Source organism: Buteo buteo, chromosome 19 (assembly GCF_964188355.1).
Source record: "Buteo buteo chromosome 19, bButBut1.hap1.1, whole genome shotgun sequence".
NCBI lineage: Eukaryota > Metazoa > Chordata > Aves > Accipitriformes > Accipitridae > Buteo > Buteo buteo.
In genome coordinates, this window is record NC_134189.1 from 23,359,535 (window position 1) to 23,376,963 (window position 17,429).

At 38.5% G+C, this 17,429-nt stretch overlaps 1 protein-coding gene across 1 annotated transcript in view; it reads right to left on the reverse strand.

The window, feature by feature from the left end:
• ANO2 (anoctamin 2) overlaps positions 1-17,429 on the reverse strand; it is a 195,529-nt gene that overhangs the window by 86,270 nt on the left and 91,830 nt on the right. Inside the window, exon 14 of the mRNA XM_075051673.1 lies at positions 11,535-11,618. Coding sequence (XP_074907774.1) covers positions 11,535-11,618 — 84 coding nt within the window. The remainder of the gene's footprint in view (positions 1-11,534; positions 11,619-17,429) is intronic.

Below are 17,429 nucleotides of genomic sequence, written 5' to 3' on the forward strand. Positions count from 1 at the left end.
TGGTTGACCATCCACAGTAAGAGAGTCTTTTCTTATGTTTAAATGGAACTTCCCGTATTTCAGTAGGTGCCCATCACCTCTTGACCTTCCACTGGACACCCCTGAGATGAGCCTGGTTTCATCTTCTTTAATCCTTCCCATTCAGGTATTTGAACACATCGATAAGATTTCTTGTACAGGGAGGTGCAGAATTGGGATCAGCACTCCAGCTGCAGTATCCCCAGGACTGAGTAGAGAGGAAGGATGCACTATCTCAATCTGCCGGCAACACACTGCATAATGCATCCTGGGAGCCTTTACTGCAAGGGCTTGTTGCCAGCTCCTGTTCGACTTGCTCACTAGAGCACCCAAGCCCTTTCTTAGCAAAGCTGTTTTCCCATCGGTCATCCCCTACCCTGTGCTGGTGCAAATTTAAATACAGATTATACAGCTGATAGCCTCCCATTCCCTTTTTCCAACTGGTTTTCCTGCCTTTGTCTCTTGTGTTAAAATCATCATCATCCTGGAGAAAAAGTATTGTCTTTGTCAGTTAAAATCTCATTTTTACATACATACACAAATGTGTCAGGTTTTTTGTGAGGGGTTTTCTTCAGTATGTTTAAAGACCTTTCAATTTTTTCAACTTTCTTTTTAAAAGCCTAAATCAGACTTATTTTTTGCAACTTTTTATTTCAACTTTACAGGTACAACAATATTTTGTTAACCATTGTGAGCTGTCTTCTAACATTTGATGTCTTTTTTGTGGTGATTAAGCCTAATTATGTCGAGTCCTTCCCTATTATTTTTTTCATTCATGCTTTGGATGCAAACTCACAATAATTTTTAAAACTTGGAAATGTTAAGCCTCCTCCATGTTTAACTCTCAAAGCTCTTCAGTCCAGCATACTTCACTAGTAATTGACACCTTTCATTTCTCAGAGATTACCTTATTGCAGAAAAAAACTTTATTTACAGGCTATTTTTCATTTATTGGATATGGCATATTTGCTGTCAGTATTGTTTCCAGAATAGCAAATCATTTCAAGAATATATCTGAAACAGTTTGTTACCTAGAGTTTTACTGTTTTGCTTCATAATGCCTGGTGCTGTGACTCACAGGCATGTAAGGATACTTCTATAAACACAGCGTACTTTGCTTTGTATGTACCAGTGAATTGACAATGGATCCAGTGAAAAGAAAAATAAAATCAATAATATCTTTATGTTCAATGTTTATAGAAAGAAGAGGTCTTTGAAACTGTTTTAAGCGTTTGCTTTAACTGTAAATTAAGAACATCCCTTCCTCCTATCTGGATTTGATAATCCTTCCCCTTTAAGTAATGCCCAAGAAGATCACATTAATTTTAATTTTCACGTTATTCAGTGTCAGTTTTGTCAAGAGAGACAAAGCTTCTTTCCATATAAAGGATGACGGTTTGCATAGTGTTTGAAAGATTTCAATCAGACAAGCATAAGTAAACACAATGAAGGCTGAAACCAAGCAGTGAGGGAGTGACAGTAGAGGAGGAAACAGATGCAAGATATTAATTCACTGGCTGGACCCAAAATTCTGGGAAAAAAAGGAAAAATAAAAGTCACCTGACTGAAGGATGGCTTTTGTAATGCATTGACAGGAAGACAGAACTGAAGCTGTATGTCTGATACAGCATTTGTAAAACAAAGCAGTCTGACTGAGATTAATTTAAATACATTCAAATATCACAGTAGGTTAATTTTTAAAGATCTATTTGCAATGTAAGAGACAAGTATCAACACTTTCAAAATGGTATTTAAGTTGTTTCAAGAAATGAGGTCCAACCTATTTCCAGGCAATTAATCTCAGTAAGAAAATCAAGCAGAGAACAGGAAAATCAGGTCCAAAAGAAGCAAAACAGAGTGCAACACTTGGTCCAGTAAATTTTCTATGCTTTCTCTAAGCCATTGTAATTTTTTATGCAGGAAAGGATAGCAACTGGTGCCTATGGGTTAGGTAAGATTCCAGGCTGATGTTCAAAGGACCATCCCATTTTAAACCCATCAGGATGATCTTCACTGTTGTTTAGGAGGGAGAGGGGTTGAAGGGGAGGGGATCACAGACTGACATGCCAGTAAGGTGGTTATTTTAAACATGAGACCAATTTTAACTGTAAGATTTTAGCTGAATTTGGCAATTGGGCCAAAAAAGGCAGTAAGCTTTAAAACTGTTCCTGTGGTCTGGCATCGGACAGTTGTAAAAGCTTTGTAAGATCCTCCTTTGATTTTCTGGTTTGATTTCATGGAACTTTAAGAACAGAAGAAAACCATGTGGAGGGGTGAATTTTGAATAGTTATGGTTACCTACAAAGGAATAGCTAAAAGGCACATACATACCACTCCATCATCTTTCAGTGGACTCCTTAACGGCAAAGGAGATACACTGGAGGTTTCTTTTCACTGTTTAAAAAGGTAATATTCCATCTTTATTTGTATCATTAGCTATGCACCAGACTCTGAGGCTAGAGCTGGAGTATGCCATTGGAAGCTGTTAGATTAGTCCATGCATGTAAACAAGCTTTGCATTTTCACTACATGAACAGTAGAGATTGAAAAAAGCAACGAATCTGGTATCGTGTATTAATAATTCAAAGTCTACTCTCTCTAAATTCAGTTGCACAATACCTAGGTGACATCAACAGGAGAAAAAGTTCACTTGAATAACCTGGTAAGAATTCAAGTTTATCTATTACATGAAATACCATGGTGTGAAGGAGCTTCCAAACACAATGCCATCTTATCCCTAAATGAAGTGAATCACGAAAATCAGCAGATCAGCAGGCAAGTGTTTTTCAATTAAGCATGGTAATAGCTGCAAAAGTTGAGCAGTTCAAACTGACTTCTTTAGCTCTTTAAGCTTGGAGTATGTGGAATTTCAATCTTCATGGGATGGATGCCCAAAGGAATTTAATGTAAATGCAGTTTATTTCTTTAAAATTGCAGACAGGATTGCAGTATGCATCAAATAAAAAATTCTTGGCAACTAGCTTAACTGACTGTTGTTTCCACAGCCAATTTGTGTAAATTTTGTCCCAAATCTGGGCTTCTGTTTTGACCTTGGAGATTAATAGCATGAAATTTACCCTATAAATATGCTCAACAGAAGGTAAAAAATATACTCCAAGATATAGGAGTTTGTCACCAGCACACAGGAAAGGGAAAATACTCTAGTTTTTCTTAAGTTCAAGTATCTGCATTAAATTAAAACCCAGCAGACTTCTGGAGATTTATTTTTCAACCTGAGACTTTGCTGTAACCCTCTAACCTGTTATTATAGTCTTTGACTGGGTACAATGTGATAGTAAGTCATCTGCAGTAACTGCAGACTTAAGGACTAATACTTTATTACTTACTCAGGCAGAACTCCCATTAATTGCAAGTACTGATGAATAGAACCTGTAGGAATGAGTCTTTCTGTTCAGTTTAATAGGAAAGAGACCTGCATCATCTTTAATGTTGTCAATAAGAAGCTTAGGCCTCAATTCAAAAAAGCACTTAATTGTATCCATATTCAGGACGCTGAGGCATGTGCTTAACTTTAATCTTGTACTTAAGTCCCAGTTACATGATTAAACAACGCAAGCTATAGTACTGCCCTAGAAAGAATGCTTCCTTGAGCCAAAATCTTAATAAGTAACACAAATAAGACCAACAAACAGCAGCCCTGACTTCTCTTGTTTCTAGGTTCAAAGCTCTCTTCCAAAAAAGACAAGTAATTTTTATTTTGGTAGAAAAGAGTCTCACAAGCATAAGGTACCTTTTTCTTAAAATCCTGCATTTCTTAAAATCCGGCTCTGATCTGCACTGTTCAGCCTCCAATATTTGAATTAAAAAAGCATCTAGTATTCCTAATTAAACACCATTTTGATGTCTAGACAAAACAATGATGATTTATTCCTTTAGAAAACATAAGCAGTGATTTTGTTTACCTGTAACTTTGGAGAAGAGGAATGGAAGCTAGAGGAGCAGGCTCATGTTATCGCAAGGTTGATCTCTGCCATCTCTGGAAAGGCACTGAGATCAGGGAAGGGCTCTGACAACTGGAGAAAGAATAATTTTGTATCCATCTTCGCAGAAAGGACAAAAGGATAATCAAGGAGTCAGCCTTACTTTGGTCTCTCGGAAAGAGGTTTTGAAACCCATTTCGGAGCACATAAAGGAGAAGTAGGTGATTGTGAACAGTCATTATGGATTTACCGAAGGTGAATCATACCGCACCAACCTGATTGCTTTCTGTGAAAAAAAAAAAAGACTAGACTTGTGGACAAGAGGAGACTTGTCAATGCCTTTTGCCTTGACTTCAGCAAAATACAAGTTCGATGGTCTGGCCCAGAGGGCATTACCTTATGAGCCATACTCTACCTGGAGACCTGTAACAGCTGGAATACTGCTGGGGTCCATACTGACTGCCCTGTTTAACATCTTTAAAGAAGGACCTGGAGGAGCTGATAGAATGCTTGCTCATCAAGTTTGCAGATGACATCAGACTGGGGAGAGATCAGTCAATATGCTCAAGTACATGGCTGCCTTCCAGTGACCTAGACAGGCTGGAGGAACGGGTGTGTACGAACTTCATGAAATTCAAGGAGGACAAATGCAAAGACTTGCCTTTGAAATCGAAAACTCCTTGCAGCATGTTGTGGTTTAACCCCAGCCAACAACTAAACGCCACGCAGCTGCTCACTCACTTCCCCCCAACCCAGTGGGATGGGGGAGAGAATTGGGGAAAAAAAAGTAAAACTCATGGGCTGAGATAAAGACAGTATAATAGGACAGAAAGGAATAAAATAATAATCATAATGATAATAAAAGGATTGGAATATACAAAACAAGTGATGCACAATGCAATTGCTCACCACTCACTGCCCAATGCCCAGTTAGTTCCTGAGCAGCAATCTGCCCCCCCGCTCAACTCCCCCCCAGTTTATATCCCGGGCATGACGTCACACGGTATGGAATACCCCTTTGGCCAGTTTGGGTCAGCTGCCCTGGCTGTGTCCCCTCCCAACTTCTTGTGCCCCTCCAGCCTTCTTGCTGGCTGGGTGTGAGAAGCTGAAAAACCCTTGACTTAGTCTAAACACTACTGAGCAACAACTGAAAACATCAGTGTGTTATCAACATTCTTCTCATACTGAACCCAAAACGTAGCACTATACCAGCTACTAGAAAGAAAATTAACCCTATCCCAGCCAAAACCAGGAGGCAGTAGTACAGACTGTGCTGAAGAAGCCCTCTGGTGTCCCTGTAGACAGCAAGCTGACCAGGAGCCAGGAATGTACCCTGGCAGCAAAGGCCAACAGCACCCTAGGTTGTACTAACCAGTAGATTAACCAGTGGATCCAGGGAAGTGATTACCACTGCATCTCAGCAGTCATTAGCCTGCATCCAAAATATTGTGTCCAGTTTGGGGCCCTCCAGTAGAAAAAATAAATCGCTCAACTTGTGAGTCTAGCACAGAGCCCCAGAGCACTTGTCCATGAAGAGAGGTGGAGGAACAAGACCTGCTCAGCTTGTTGAAGGAGGTCATCAAGAAGAGAGAGCCAGGCTTTTCACAGTGGTGCATGCTGGGAGGATGAGAGACAATGGGCATAAATTGAAACGAGAGGTTCAGGCTGGGTATAACGAGAAGCTTTTACAACATGAGGACAGTCAGGCAGTGTTCAGAAAGGTTTTACTCTTTCCATCCTTGGAGGTTTTCAAGACGCAGCTGGATAATACCCTGAGCAACCTAGTTTGGTATCATAGCTAGCATTCTTTTGGTCAGGAGTTTGGACTAGATAAAATCCTAAAGGCCTTTCCAACTTGAATTATTATATGATAGTATACTGCTAAGCATTTTCTTTCTTCATATCAAGAGTATTGGAAAAGCTACCTCTTCTGAAGGCTGACTGGAATATAATTCTAAATACAAGAGCACAGAACTGTGGCTATACATTGGGTTCATTTATTTGATACAAAGGAGAAAATCCCACCTCAGATTTTCAGACACAGGGAGCAAGTGGCACATTTTTAGCCACATTTTTTACACTACTCCATACAAAGATAACCAAATTCCAAGACAATAATAGGGAAGAGGTTTGAATACACATTGTATACCTTATAGTCAAAGAACCCGCACATCTAAATAAGAACATACTGAGAGACCATGTCAACAGTCTTTTGAAGACACAAATTCTGCTTATGAATACTCTGGTGTAAAACTGATATAACCCAGAACTCAAATATATGTTAAAATAATCAGAATTACAACATTTACCCTTTTAATGTGTCTTGTTCCAATTAGCCAACCAAATATTGGCACAATAAAGAGAATGAGATGTCTCTCTAAGATTATCATCATAAGTGTCCTCATTCATCTTCAGTCATTCTCCATTTTTTATTTTCAAAAGTTAATGATGCAAGGAATAAGTTGAAAAGAAAAAAAACCATCAGTTATTACATATTCCTCTTACTATCCCATATGCTTGGAAAATGAAGTTATTTGTCAAAGTAAAGCAATGAAAGAGGTTGGAAAGACACTACCCAATTTAAGAAATACTGGACCAAAATTGGTGGTTTTACCACATTAATAATAAGGTCCAATAAATGCTAAAAAATTATTCTCTCAATATTAGTGATTAAGGAACTCTGTGTTTATTCACAGCTCTTTTACAGTTCTGATTATTCAAATTAGTATTTATGACTGATTATCTTGGTTTCCTCTACAGAGTTACAGCTAATATATAAAAAAAGAGATTTCTTTTTTTGTCTTCAGTTAATCTTATCGAGGACTTGCTTAATAAAGAGGTGGGCCTCAACATCTGAAGTGTTTCTTAGGCCTTGTGAGAGTTTCACTAATGCAAAACTGGGTAAGGAAACAATTAGCAGCAACAATTACTATTTCGTGTTTCACAATGCTGAAATTTTTAAAATATATCTATAAAGTATTCATCAGCAATGTACAATTCTACCTTATATTTACCTGTATCATCACTACACTAGGCACCTTCCTCTTCAAACCAGCTTGCTTTAATCCAGTTCCTAACTGAAACAATGATTCAGGAAGAAATATTTCTTTCTTTTATTTCAATTACCAACTGAATTAACAATTTAAATAACTTATTCTGCCACTTTCACATTTAAAATGAATTAAAGGCAAGTTATAGTGCCAGATTCTATTATTCCCAGGGTTTGCTCCAAGTAAGGACGTAAGCCAAGAGACAAGCCCTTTTTTTCTATAAAGAAAAACTTTCCTTGAGAAATATGTAGAATGAGTTATTCAGTTTCCTGCCAAATAGGAAAGATAAGAATATATATGATGTTGCATCATGTTTGCCAGATCAGCTGGACATTTAATAAAAAGGAGTCAGGGCCTGATCCATCTCTCCCAGAAATGACTGGAAGGCTTTCTTTCCATCAGCTCCAGTGAGAGTTGGATCTAGCCCCATCTGCATGTTTTCAGGCACAAGACCAATTTTCATTTCCTGACCTGTGTGTATTTCCATTGAGAACATTACTATTGCACAGAGAGAACAACAACTTGTCAGAAGATTACAAAGATCCAACACCTTTTTTAGTTAACATTCTGCAGATACAGTAACTTTACCCTATTCATTAAATATTTTTATCCACATCTTCAATGTTATAGTATATTAAACAAGAACAACAAAAAATAATATGAATCGCATTATTACAAAAATTCCATCTGCCACATTTGCATGAATCTATTATCAGACACATGTATTCATGCATGCGCATGTAAGCCTTCATCTCTGCTGCAAGGACAAAGAAGCTTTTTAATATACATGAATGAAGAAGCTCTACATTGCAAGCCTTTATTTATGTGACCACAAAGAATCAAATAGTGCTACTGGTTATAAGCCAAATCATTGCAGGTTTCCAGAATCAGTCCCTTAGAACTTGTCATTTTTTAAAATCAATGTTATCATTCATAAGGACTGTCTCTATGCATTTGCTACCTAACCTGAGGCATTTCATGTAAATGTTTCAACTCCTTTAGCTTTAAACGAATTCTCTTCTGAAATAGTAGAACCTTAGGGCGTTATTGTAAGAGTAACTTCACACCAATCTTTTGTGAAGTGCTCTGAGCCCTCACAGTTTCTTTCCCACTCTCAAAATAACCAATAAAATATTTATTAAAGCAGCCTGAACCACACAGGGTGGTGTAGGCTGAAATTTTGCTCTTTGCTTATTACGGCAGCACAAAAACCCTAAGTAGTATTTGTATGAAAGCTATATTCTATAACACAAACCCCACTGGGTAAGTAATACATTAGATCTGTAATACTTTCTATTGCCAGTCTCATCAAGCTGATTTGGAATTTGTTGCCTGGGTAGAGTGACTCATATGTTTACTGGCCCTGACAGGTGCTGGGCATCTTCCACACTCATTAAAGTTAATGATTTCAACAGCAGACAGGGAAAACTGTATGTTGAAGTAGGTTTCCTCTTAACAGGTATTCCCAAGTTATCATTTAAGAGACTATGTAAGTGGTGTCGATTTTCTTCTGCAATCACAAAACCAGCCCATAACCAAACCCCTATCCCTTCATTGCAAAAATAACCCAATTAGCTTCACAGGGACTCCTTGTTGGAGTAAGGCAAGAAAAAAATTGCACTGTACACAGAGTTTTCCACATAAAAGCTCAGTTTCTTGCCATAAAACTAGTCACATCCTCACCGGAACAGAGGAATTAACATACTGGAAACAAGCCAGTAATTTTATAGAAATATATGCCTTTAAGTAAGCTCTAAATCAGTATTCTCACAATAGCGGCAGCTTTGGCATCGTTTCTATCCCAACAAGCCACAGCTGCTGAAATGGAGACTTCTGACTTCATATTAGATAAGTAATGAGACATTTTAGGCAGTGGTGCCAGAGCCTGTCCTTTGATATCAAACAGCACACTACAGTTGTTGACCAGCTACACCCAAAAGATATGCCTTTAAATTACACTAGTTAGCTAAAAATATTCAGGCAAGAACTTCACAGAGACTTATGCCATGACATTAGACTGTCAACCAAGATATAATGAGTTTGAGACCTCACAGGCATCTGTATATTCATACAAAACCAAGAAATTAGGAGGACTGAATTTTTAACTACAGAGAGACCTCTACTTTGATGCCTGTCCAGCCCCTAGATCTGCACTATTAATATGACAAAGCCCTGTACCCTGGCTTCCACCCAACAAGACAAAAGTACTGAGCCAGAGACCTCACAGAAACCTGTGCCTTAATATTAACCTGCCATGCAAAAGCTCCTGAGCTAATGGTCTTGCAATGAGTATAACATACAGACATCTGAAGGAGGAAAAAGAGAAGATTAAAACCTCTAAAAATTAGGCAGAAGAACTATTGCAGTCATAAATACACATCACTTTTAATATCTAACTTTTCAGGATCTTCCAAAGCAAAATGTAATGGTACATTTCCACAGTTACATTAAACTTAACAGTTCAATTAAAGAATTGGCCTTTTTCCTCTTCAGCAGGTCTCACACAAACATTTCTTGCCCTTACAATATCATAAGACATTGAGGTACAAACCACTGGGCAACACATCTTCCAAACCTGGACTAACGTGCTGTTGGCTGGAATGAATTTGAGGGAAATAAAAAAAAGTGATTTCAACAGAATTGGTAAGCAAAATGTTGACTGATGGAAAACTGCTCAGAAGTTTGGAATATATATCAGTAATTTGGGGAGAGGTGGTAGTCAGTTAGTTGCAGGATGAATGCATTTATGAGAAATTTACCTTAACCAAAATGAAATGTTCTGCCATATTAATAACTGTTTGCTCCCTATGAGTAACTGATGGCAAATGTCAAAGCACTTTAATTTTTAATGAAGTTTAGAAAAGAGATTGAGATGACTCTGGGACACTTGTCCAGAAAATACATTAAATGACGCAATAAACCAAATTTCTTTTTTTCAAAATTGCTTCAGAATCAAATATTACTAAAAATCGGGAGTTTTGCAGTTCAAAATCCCTACATCAATTTCCAAAATAGGATTTTTGTCTCCAATAAGGATATTGGAGAAAGTCTGCATACAGATGCCCCAAAAACTTGAAGCCAGTATTTTCTTTCTGAGTGCTATTTTTCCATCCACATTGGCACAAAAAGTAATTGGAAAGAAAATATTCCAGAAAAACCTTTCTCTTCCTGATGTCTGAAAGGAGTTTTTATAGTGCTGAATCTTTACATTGCTCCTCATTTTCCACCTACGCTCTTAGCATTTTTCATTGCTTTCTTTTACCTTAAATTAACTTCTAATTTATAATATTGTGATTTCTGTGTCTCATTTAAGCAAGATAACTATCTAACACTACTTCATGACTACAAAAGTCTAACATTCTATAACATCAGTCACTGACTTGTTTCCAGATTTCACTTACTTTAGTCAGAAAAAGCTGAACGGCAGCAGCTGCTTTATCTGTCTTTTACAGTCTTTGATCCCTTGCTTGGAAGGCCTAGAGAACTGTTTAATGTGTAAGGGAAGACCTCCCCCATACTGCTATGTGAGAGTCCCTGCTTATATTGGGCAAGAACCAAAGCCCATTAAAGTAATTGAGATTTTTTTCTATCGTCTTCTCTGGAGTTTGGTTGGGCCCAACAGGTGAAAGACTTTCTCACTGAGATGAAAGATTCACTACAAACACTTCCCACTCTTGACGGTTATCAGCAGAAGAAAGGGATAGTTAAGTTCTATCATTAGCTGCAAGGCTATATTTGTTGGACCAAATCTGAAAACTGGAGTATTCTCCACTTCAGACACTGGTTCTCAATGTTTAAACAAATTAAACTGTTTCCTTGGTTTTGGAATGCTTTGGCTTTGCTGGCCCGTGTGGCATGCAGGGAATAAGCAATGGTTAACCAAGCCTAATGGACAAAGTCTACAGGGACTTATGAGTGCTTAGGAAATAGACCTCAATCAGTATTTTACAGAAATTATTAAGAGGAGATTGGGCAAAAAAGTGCTAGTTCTTAGGTTTGAAACAGCCATAGAAAGCCTAAGCACACTTCAATCTAAAAATGGTATACCAATTTTTATTTTTCCATTTACATTGGAAATGCTCTCAAAACTTCACAACTGCATAACTACGACATGACTAAAGATGCCCATGTTACCTATGCAAACAAAATCACTACAATAAAAGCTGTTTTCTTTATTGTCCACAAAGTACTGAAATTCTAGGTCATTGCTGTAAAAAACCCTGTAGTGATTATTTTACTAATCACTCATCACTCTACAGAATAGGTTCTGAACCACCTGTCAACCATATTCCTATGCAAATTGCTAATTGCTTTACTTTGCAGAGGTAGCAAAGTGATTACCTCAAAGCCTTTCAATGGCACTGTAGGGCTGCATAACACCAGACCCCAGCAAGCAATTTACAAAACTGATTAAGAGTACCAAAAGTGCCTTTTGTAAACTATCCATCAGAGACAGACAGAAAGATAATCACAATATAACGAAACACAAATCCAATATAAGTGAAAAGAGTGAGTTGCATCTTACTTCATTTGAATTTTCGGTTCTGATGTTTTCATTTTTCAGCTTTTTCTGCAGCAGTTTGGTTTCATACTCTGGTCTGGGATGCTCCTGAAAAAGGAAAAAAAACCCCAAACAAACCAAATGTGTGATTATGATTAAGAGAAAAGAAAAAAAAGTTCTGGTCACTTATTCACAAACCAAGCCATCAAGATGATTCAACACCACGGGACCTTTTGGACTAGGGGGATCACTGCCTAGAGGTATGGGATACATTGTGGGATGCAGTGGAAGAGCATTTAGAGATTGTACAGGACTTATTATGGGATGTTTAGGGGAGGAACCAAAGGTGGGGAAGGGAGGGATCCAGGTCATTTAGGGAGGAACAGCTGTGGGAAAATAGAGGGATAAGGGGATAAAAAGGGCCAATCCCACGTAAATAGTTTGCTGGTCTGTATGGAGGTCTGACCACCAGCAACTGCAGGTATGAAACTCAGTATAGAAGTGCTAGTGGAGATGAAGCTGGAGTAGCTGGCAAGTAGGTGAAGTGCCTGGGAGGTGTGAGTCTCTTGAGGGTGAGACTATGGTGGAATTGGCTGTCAGAGGGTCCAGGGGAGTCCCAGCCAACTTCAGGAGAGATCACAGGGTCTGGGGGCCTCTAGGAGTGCAGCCCACTGGAGCGTGCGTGTGTCTTCAAGGTCGAGATGAGGGTGGGTTGGCTGCTGGGGAACCAGGGGAGTTCCAGCCAGCTCTGGGGGAGCAGAATGTACATGCGAGTGAGCCACTGGAGACGGGCTGTAGCGTTGCGGGCTTGTACCTCTGTGTGCTGGCAAATGGGCAGACTGGGGCCCAGGGGCACCTACTGGGCAGACTGAGCGAGCCCAGCTGCTGGGGGGATCTGCATTGTACATATGTGCATATATATATATATATATTCTCACTAGCAGGCCTCCATCCTGCTCAGCCAGGGAGAGGAGCAGGATGAGTCCACTGTGCTGTCTGTGTTTGTGTGCCTGCTGCACGCATGTCTGTCTGTGTGGCTGGCCATGTCTATATATACATATGTGGCATATATGTGTGCTCTGTGTATGTATGCCTACTGGGAAGACATGCTTAGCATCACTACAGGTTGGACCTGGGGGCATGGTGCTGTGGCTGCCTTGCCTCTCTTGAGCTGTCGGATCTGGCCCGGTTTCCCCTGTCAATAACCTTTCAAGGTTTGCCTGCAAATTATATTTTTCTGTTCCAAATTAGAGCTTAAATTAAGCATGGTAGCACAAACTTATCAGGATTTTAAAGAAAGCAGCTCATAAAAAAGACAAACACCATGTATTTCCTCATTCCCGCCAAGTTCTGAATTCATTCAGAGCCTGGAATTTGGATTTGATGCCTCCCACAAAAAGCCTATTCCTATGACATTGGTCATACCATCCTTCCTTACTATAATTAGAACATATGCTTCTCAGCCCAGCCACAAAATCAACTTACTAACACTTTTTAATGAATCTGATAGCCACGAAGAGAATAAAAAACTTTTTTTTTTTTTTTTTTTTTTAAATTAATGGACAATAGTAGGGGGGTTACATGGAACTTCAACAGTCTTCTTTGGGGGATACATGTGCTGTTCATTTTCTGTTATCCGTAACATTTTCACTACATCAGACACCATCTCAAGCATTCTCTGTTTCACACCAGTATGTAGACACAGTGAGACTTCCAATGTATTGTTTATCCTGATCATGAGATTTTTCCTGACACATTGAACAGGTAATGTGAACACATTGTCATTTAAATAACTGCCTTAAATGAGTATTTCCTTACCTTTTTGAACTCTGTGAACAAGTCATGTGTATGTCTCCCCTAAAGGCAGTCCCACAAATGGTACATCCATTCTACTACTCCCAAGGAGTCTGGTACTAACATGGGAGGCTTAAGGGAGCTTTTTTTTACCTCTAAAGCTCAAGTACAGCTATGCTTCTGACACTCTAGCACTATGGTGTTATACCAAACAAATATAATGGAACTGCTAGCATGGCAGCTTGTTTTACACTTGTAATTTCATGTACTATTCAAATTAATAAAACATGTTCTAAGGGTGCAAGTGTGACACTCTTTGCATCACAGAGCTCTTTTACATTACTTATGCCTCACATAAAAATCAATTCCACAGGGAATAAAGTTCAGGAATCACTACAGCACTTCTTGTCACAAGGGTCACTGTTGTTACTACTTAGTGCTACAAGTGTATGTGGAACTCCAAGAAATAATGAGGCATGGGTAATCTCTGACATTACTGAAGTAGATTAGCAGCAAAAATGGTGGTGAGCAGGATGGCAAAAGGAAAGACAAAGATGCAACAATAAGTGTTTAAAGATGCTGTGGTCAATGCATGTATCTTGACGTTTTGTAAGTTTTCACTAGCTTGTTCATTTGCATTAATTTGTATTGCGCCTCCTTAGGTATGGTTCAGAGGTCTGATGGAAGAAAGATCTTTAGACTTAAATGAAGAAAAAGACAAAGGCATCAGGCATGGATGGGTACATGAGAGGAGGGAGCTTGATGAAAGTAAGGAAATGAGATAAATGAAGCTGTAAGAAACTGAGGAGATCTAATCACACTATGGGAGCACCTGTAGAGCTGAATTGGCTTTCTTCCTTTTTTTCTTATTTTCTGCTAAGCAAAGCATTCAGGGACACCAGGGGCAGCTGCCAGAGGTTAGAGCAACTTTTGAAAATTGGCTTGAAAGGAAACAGGGTGAGAAAATAAAATGCCAAGCAAAACATAGTACTGTAACTTATTTTTTGCTATTGATATTTTTGCTTTGAGTGCATGTTCTGTTCAAATTTGGTCAAGTTATGTTTAGTTTTCCTAGTGAGACATTTCAGTGTCCTTTTAACTGCATTTCAATACACCTACATCTGGACTGGAAAATCAGTTGATCTGTCTTCACTGAATCTACCAAGTCATCTTACGCTTGACTGGACAGACCACAGCACCTCCTGGAGCGCATGTATCTATATATTCTTTTTGAGTATATTGCATGAAACATTTCTTTACAGTGCAGACTTAGAGATACTTGATCCTGATCATATATACATGGATGTGAAAGAACAACTCCACTCTGCTGTAAAAAGAGTGCGATTCAGAATCAATTCTTTGTCTGAAAATGGGAAGAGTTCTACACTTAGGACAATAAGCTAGAAATAGTTGTGATGACTTGAAGAAGGCCAAATGTCCATGTAGGGATAAATATGAATCCCACGATGCTGGAAGTTTGCCAGTACAGCTGCCAGACACTTATTGAAAACCATGTGAGCCAAGGTACTTTGAGGCCAAATGAGTGCTCAGAGTAGAAAACGATAATTCCCATCCTGAAAACAAAGAGCCAAATCATGAAATTTTTACTCAAACAAAACTCATATTGACGTCAGTGGGAATTTTCCCTGAGAATGGTCTCCAGGATTTGCCTCAAACATACAACATGTGTATCCACTATACATTGCAAATTAAGGCTGTGTAGGTAATGATCCATTCTGATAAGAATATACAATGTGAACCAATCTCTCCTTAATTTCTCTTTGATTTAGGAAGAAAGTGATAATGGAATTTTGCAAAGCATGCATGACACACATCTGTATTGCTAATTAAAAATAGAACTTTTGAAACTATCCCAGATTAACAGACCAAAGGAGTTATCAGCAAAAAATAAGCCAACCTACTGCTTCATTTTTACACTTTAAGGAAAGTCAAAGAAATACTGTGAACTTATTGAACAGCTTTACCCTAATATGCTGAACACAAGCAGAGCAGCAAAGCATTGCACACCAGTAGGAAGGAAGGTTTCCACAGATGAGAACTGGAATGACCCAGCTGCTGCCCCAAATCAAGATGGAAACTTGGAATGAACGGAACAGAGAGCCCAGCTGTTCTCTGTTGCAAGAGGGTTAATTATTACAAATCAATGACTAAACCCCTCTATTTCTTATGATGATGACAGGGAGGGGGGGAAGTCTAAGGAAGACATTGTCATTCACACCAATGATCTCTTTAGGCTGTCCTAGTAATGGATTTTCATCCAAGGAAAAGTACTTTCATATTTCAGCACACATGGAGGCATCACTGGTAGATGTTCACAATCTTTTTAGTCCAGATCACTTGCATAATAAATCTGATTTATGTAAAATTAAAACTAAAGCTTGTTTAAGTCATCTAACATTACAAGTTTAGGGATGTTAAAAGACAAAAGCCACTGTACAAGTACATAGGAATTCAGCTATCTAAGGTATTCTAAAGCAACATAAAACTAAGTAGTTAAAAAAAAGAACTTATAAGGTATATTATGGAAATATATTTGCCTGATTGATCGATATAATGCTTTTATTTGCTCCCATTGAGCAAGAACAGCAGTAGTGCTTCAGAGGATTACCTGCAAAACTAAATTTTGAAATATGGCCTCAGATTTTTAAGTGCCCTCAAACTAGGACCAAACAACCAAATGCTGCCATTGCAATGGCAAGATATCACATTTTGTGGGTAACTGTAGCAGAGTATAACATCATTTATTCTTGTTCATTATTCAATTCAAAACCAACCCATCTAAGTACTCCTACATTGGTAAGTGGAATTGTGTGAAGCCAGATGTCCCTTGAACTATGGTATTGAAAATTTTACTTGAGAATATTTATTCTACTGCATGATAAGTCATTGCTAAAACAAATGAGCTGACAAACATAAAGAAACCCAGCTGTAAAGTTGGATGCTAGCCCATTGAAATGGGGCATCACCCAGCTCGTCAGTGGAACAACTTCCAGCTTGACTTACTGCTCTAACTTTGATAAAATACTACCTGCCCTGTAGAAAATTTAAAATGTCTGCGCATATCACTGTAATGTTTATTAGTTTTAGTTGTCCTATGGTAGTATCAAGTAGTTGCAGTCATGGACTAGGACACTTTAGCCACTATAACCCTTTCTCCAAATAAATGTTCTTAAAGAATGGATTCCCCCCCCCCTCCTTGGGCACTGTTCTCTTTTTTTTGTGTGTCTGATAATGTGTAACAGTGGGAACACTTGGCTGTGAAGGTACTCTTTAGGGGAGCGTGTTTATGGAAATTCTTCTCTGTCAATATTTAAGAATGAGTGTACTTTGGATGGATTACAGATTTGTAGCTCTCAAAAAAAAATACAATAAACAGTGCAAAATCCTTTAATTTGATCTAAAATAGCTGGTTTGCAAATCATAACGTTATGGCCTCAAGAAAAAATATCCTACAAATTAGCAAGGTTAGAAGTCAACAGTTTCCTCCAAGATAGGGTGCTTTTCTTCTAAGCAAGATGAAAATTATGAGACACTGCACCTTGAACTAGTCATTGGTCCAAGGTTACATATTGCACATGATGTACAATGACCCCAAGAAGCTTAGAAGTTTAAAAGAAGATCTCTGATGCACAAAAAGGGGCATTTTGTAGATTCATCCTATTACAGCTGGTCAGAAGTCACAGATTTTAGATCTATGATTGAATGGGCAAGTAGCTGTCAGAGTTGAATGCTAAAACAAACTTAAGAGTACTTCTATCAATTCCATGGATAGAACTACTGCAAATGTCATTAATTTCCCTGCCTTTCCCTTACCTGAGATAGATAAATGAATGTAAGGTAAGAATGTTTCTAGCATGCCAGATCTCAAAATTCTCTATCAGTCTCTCCCATTTTAATAAGGATGCCTCATAAATAGCCCAGGAAACTCTCTTCCAGGTAATATCAGATCGGATTTTTGTTTATGAAATTGTATTTTCTCAGCACTGGCTATTTTTAATATTTCTGGAATTTTCATTTCCTTGCAGTTTTCTTCCTTTCAGCCTCTGTGCACCTGGAACCTGTGGCTTACAGGCAACCTGGCTTACTAGGTAAAAGCTATGGGAT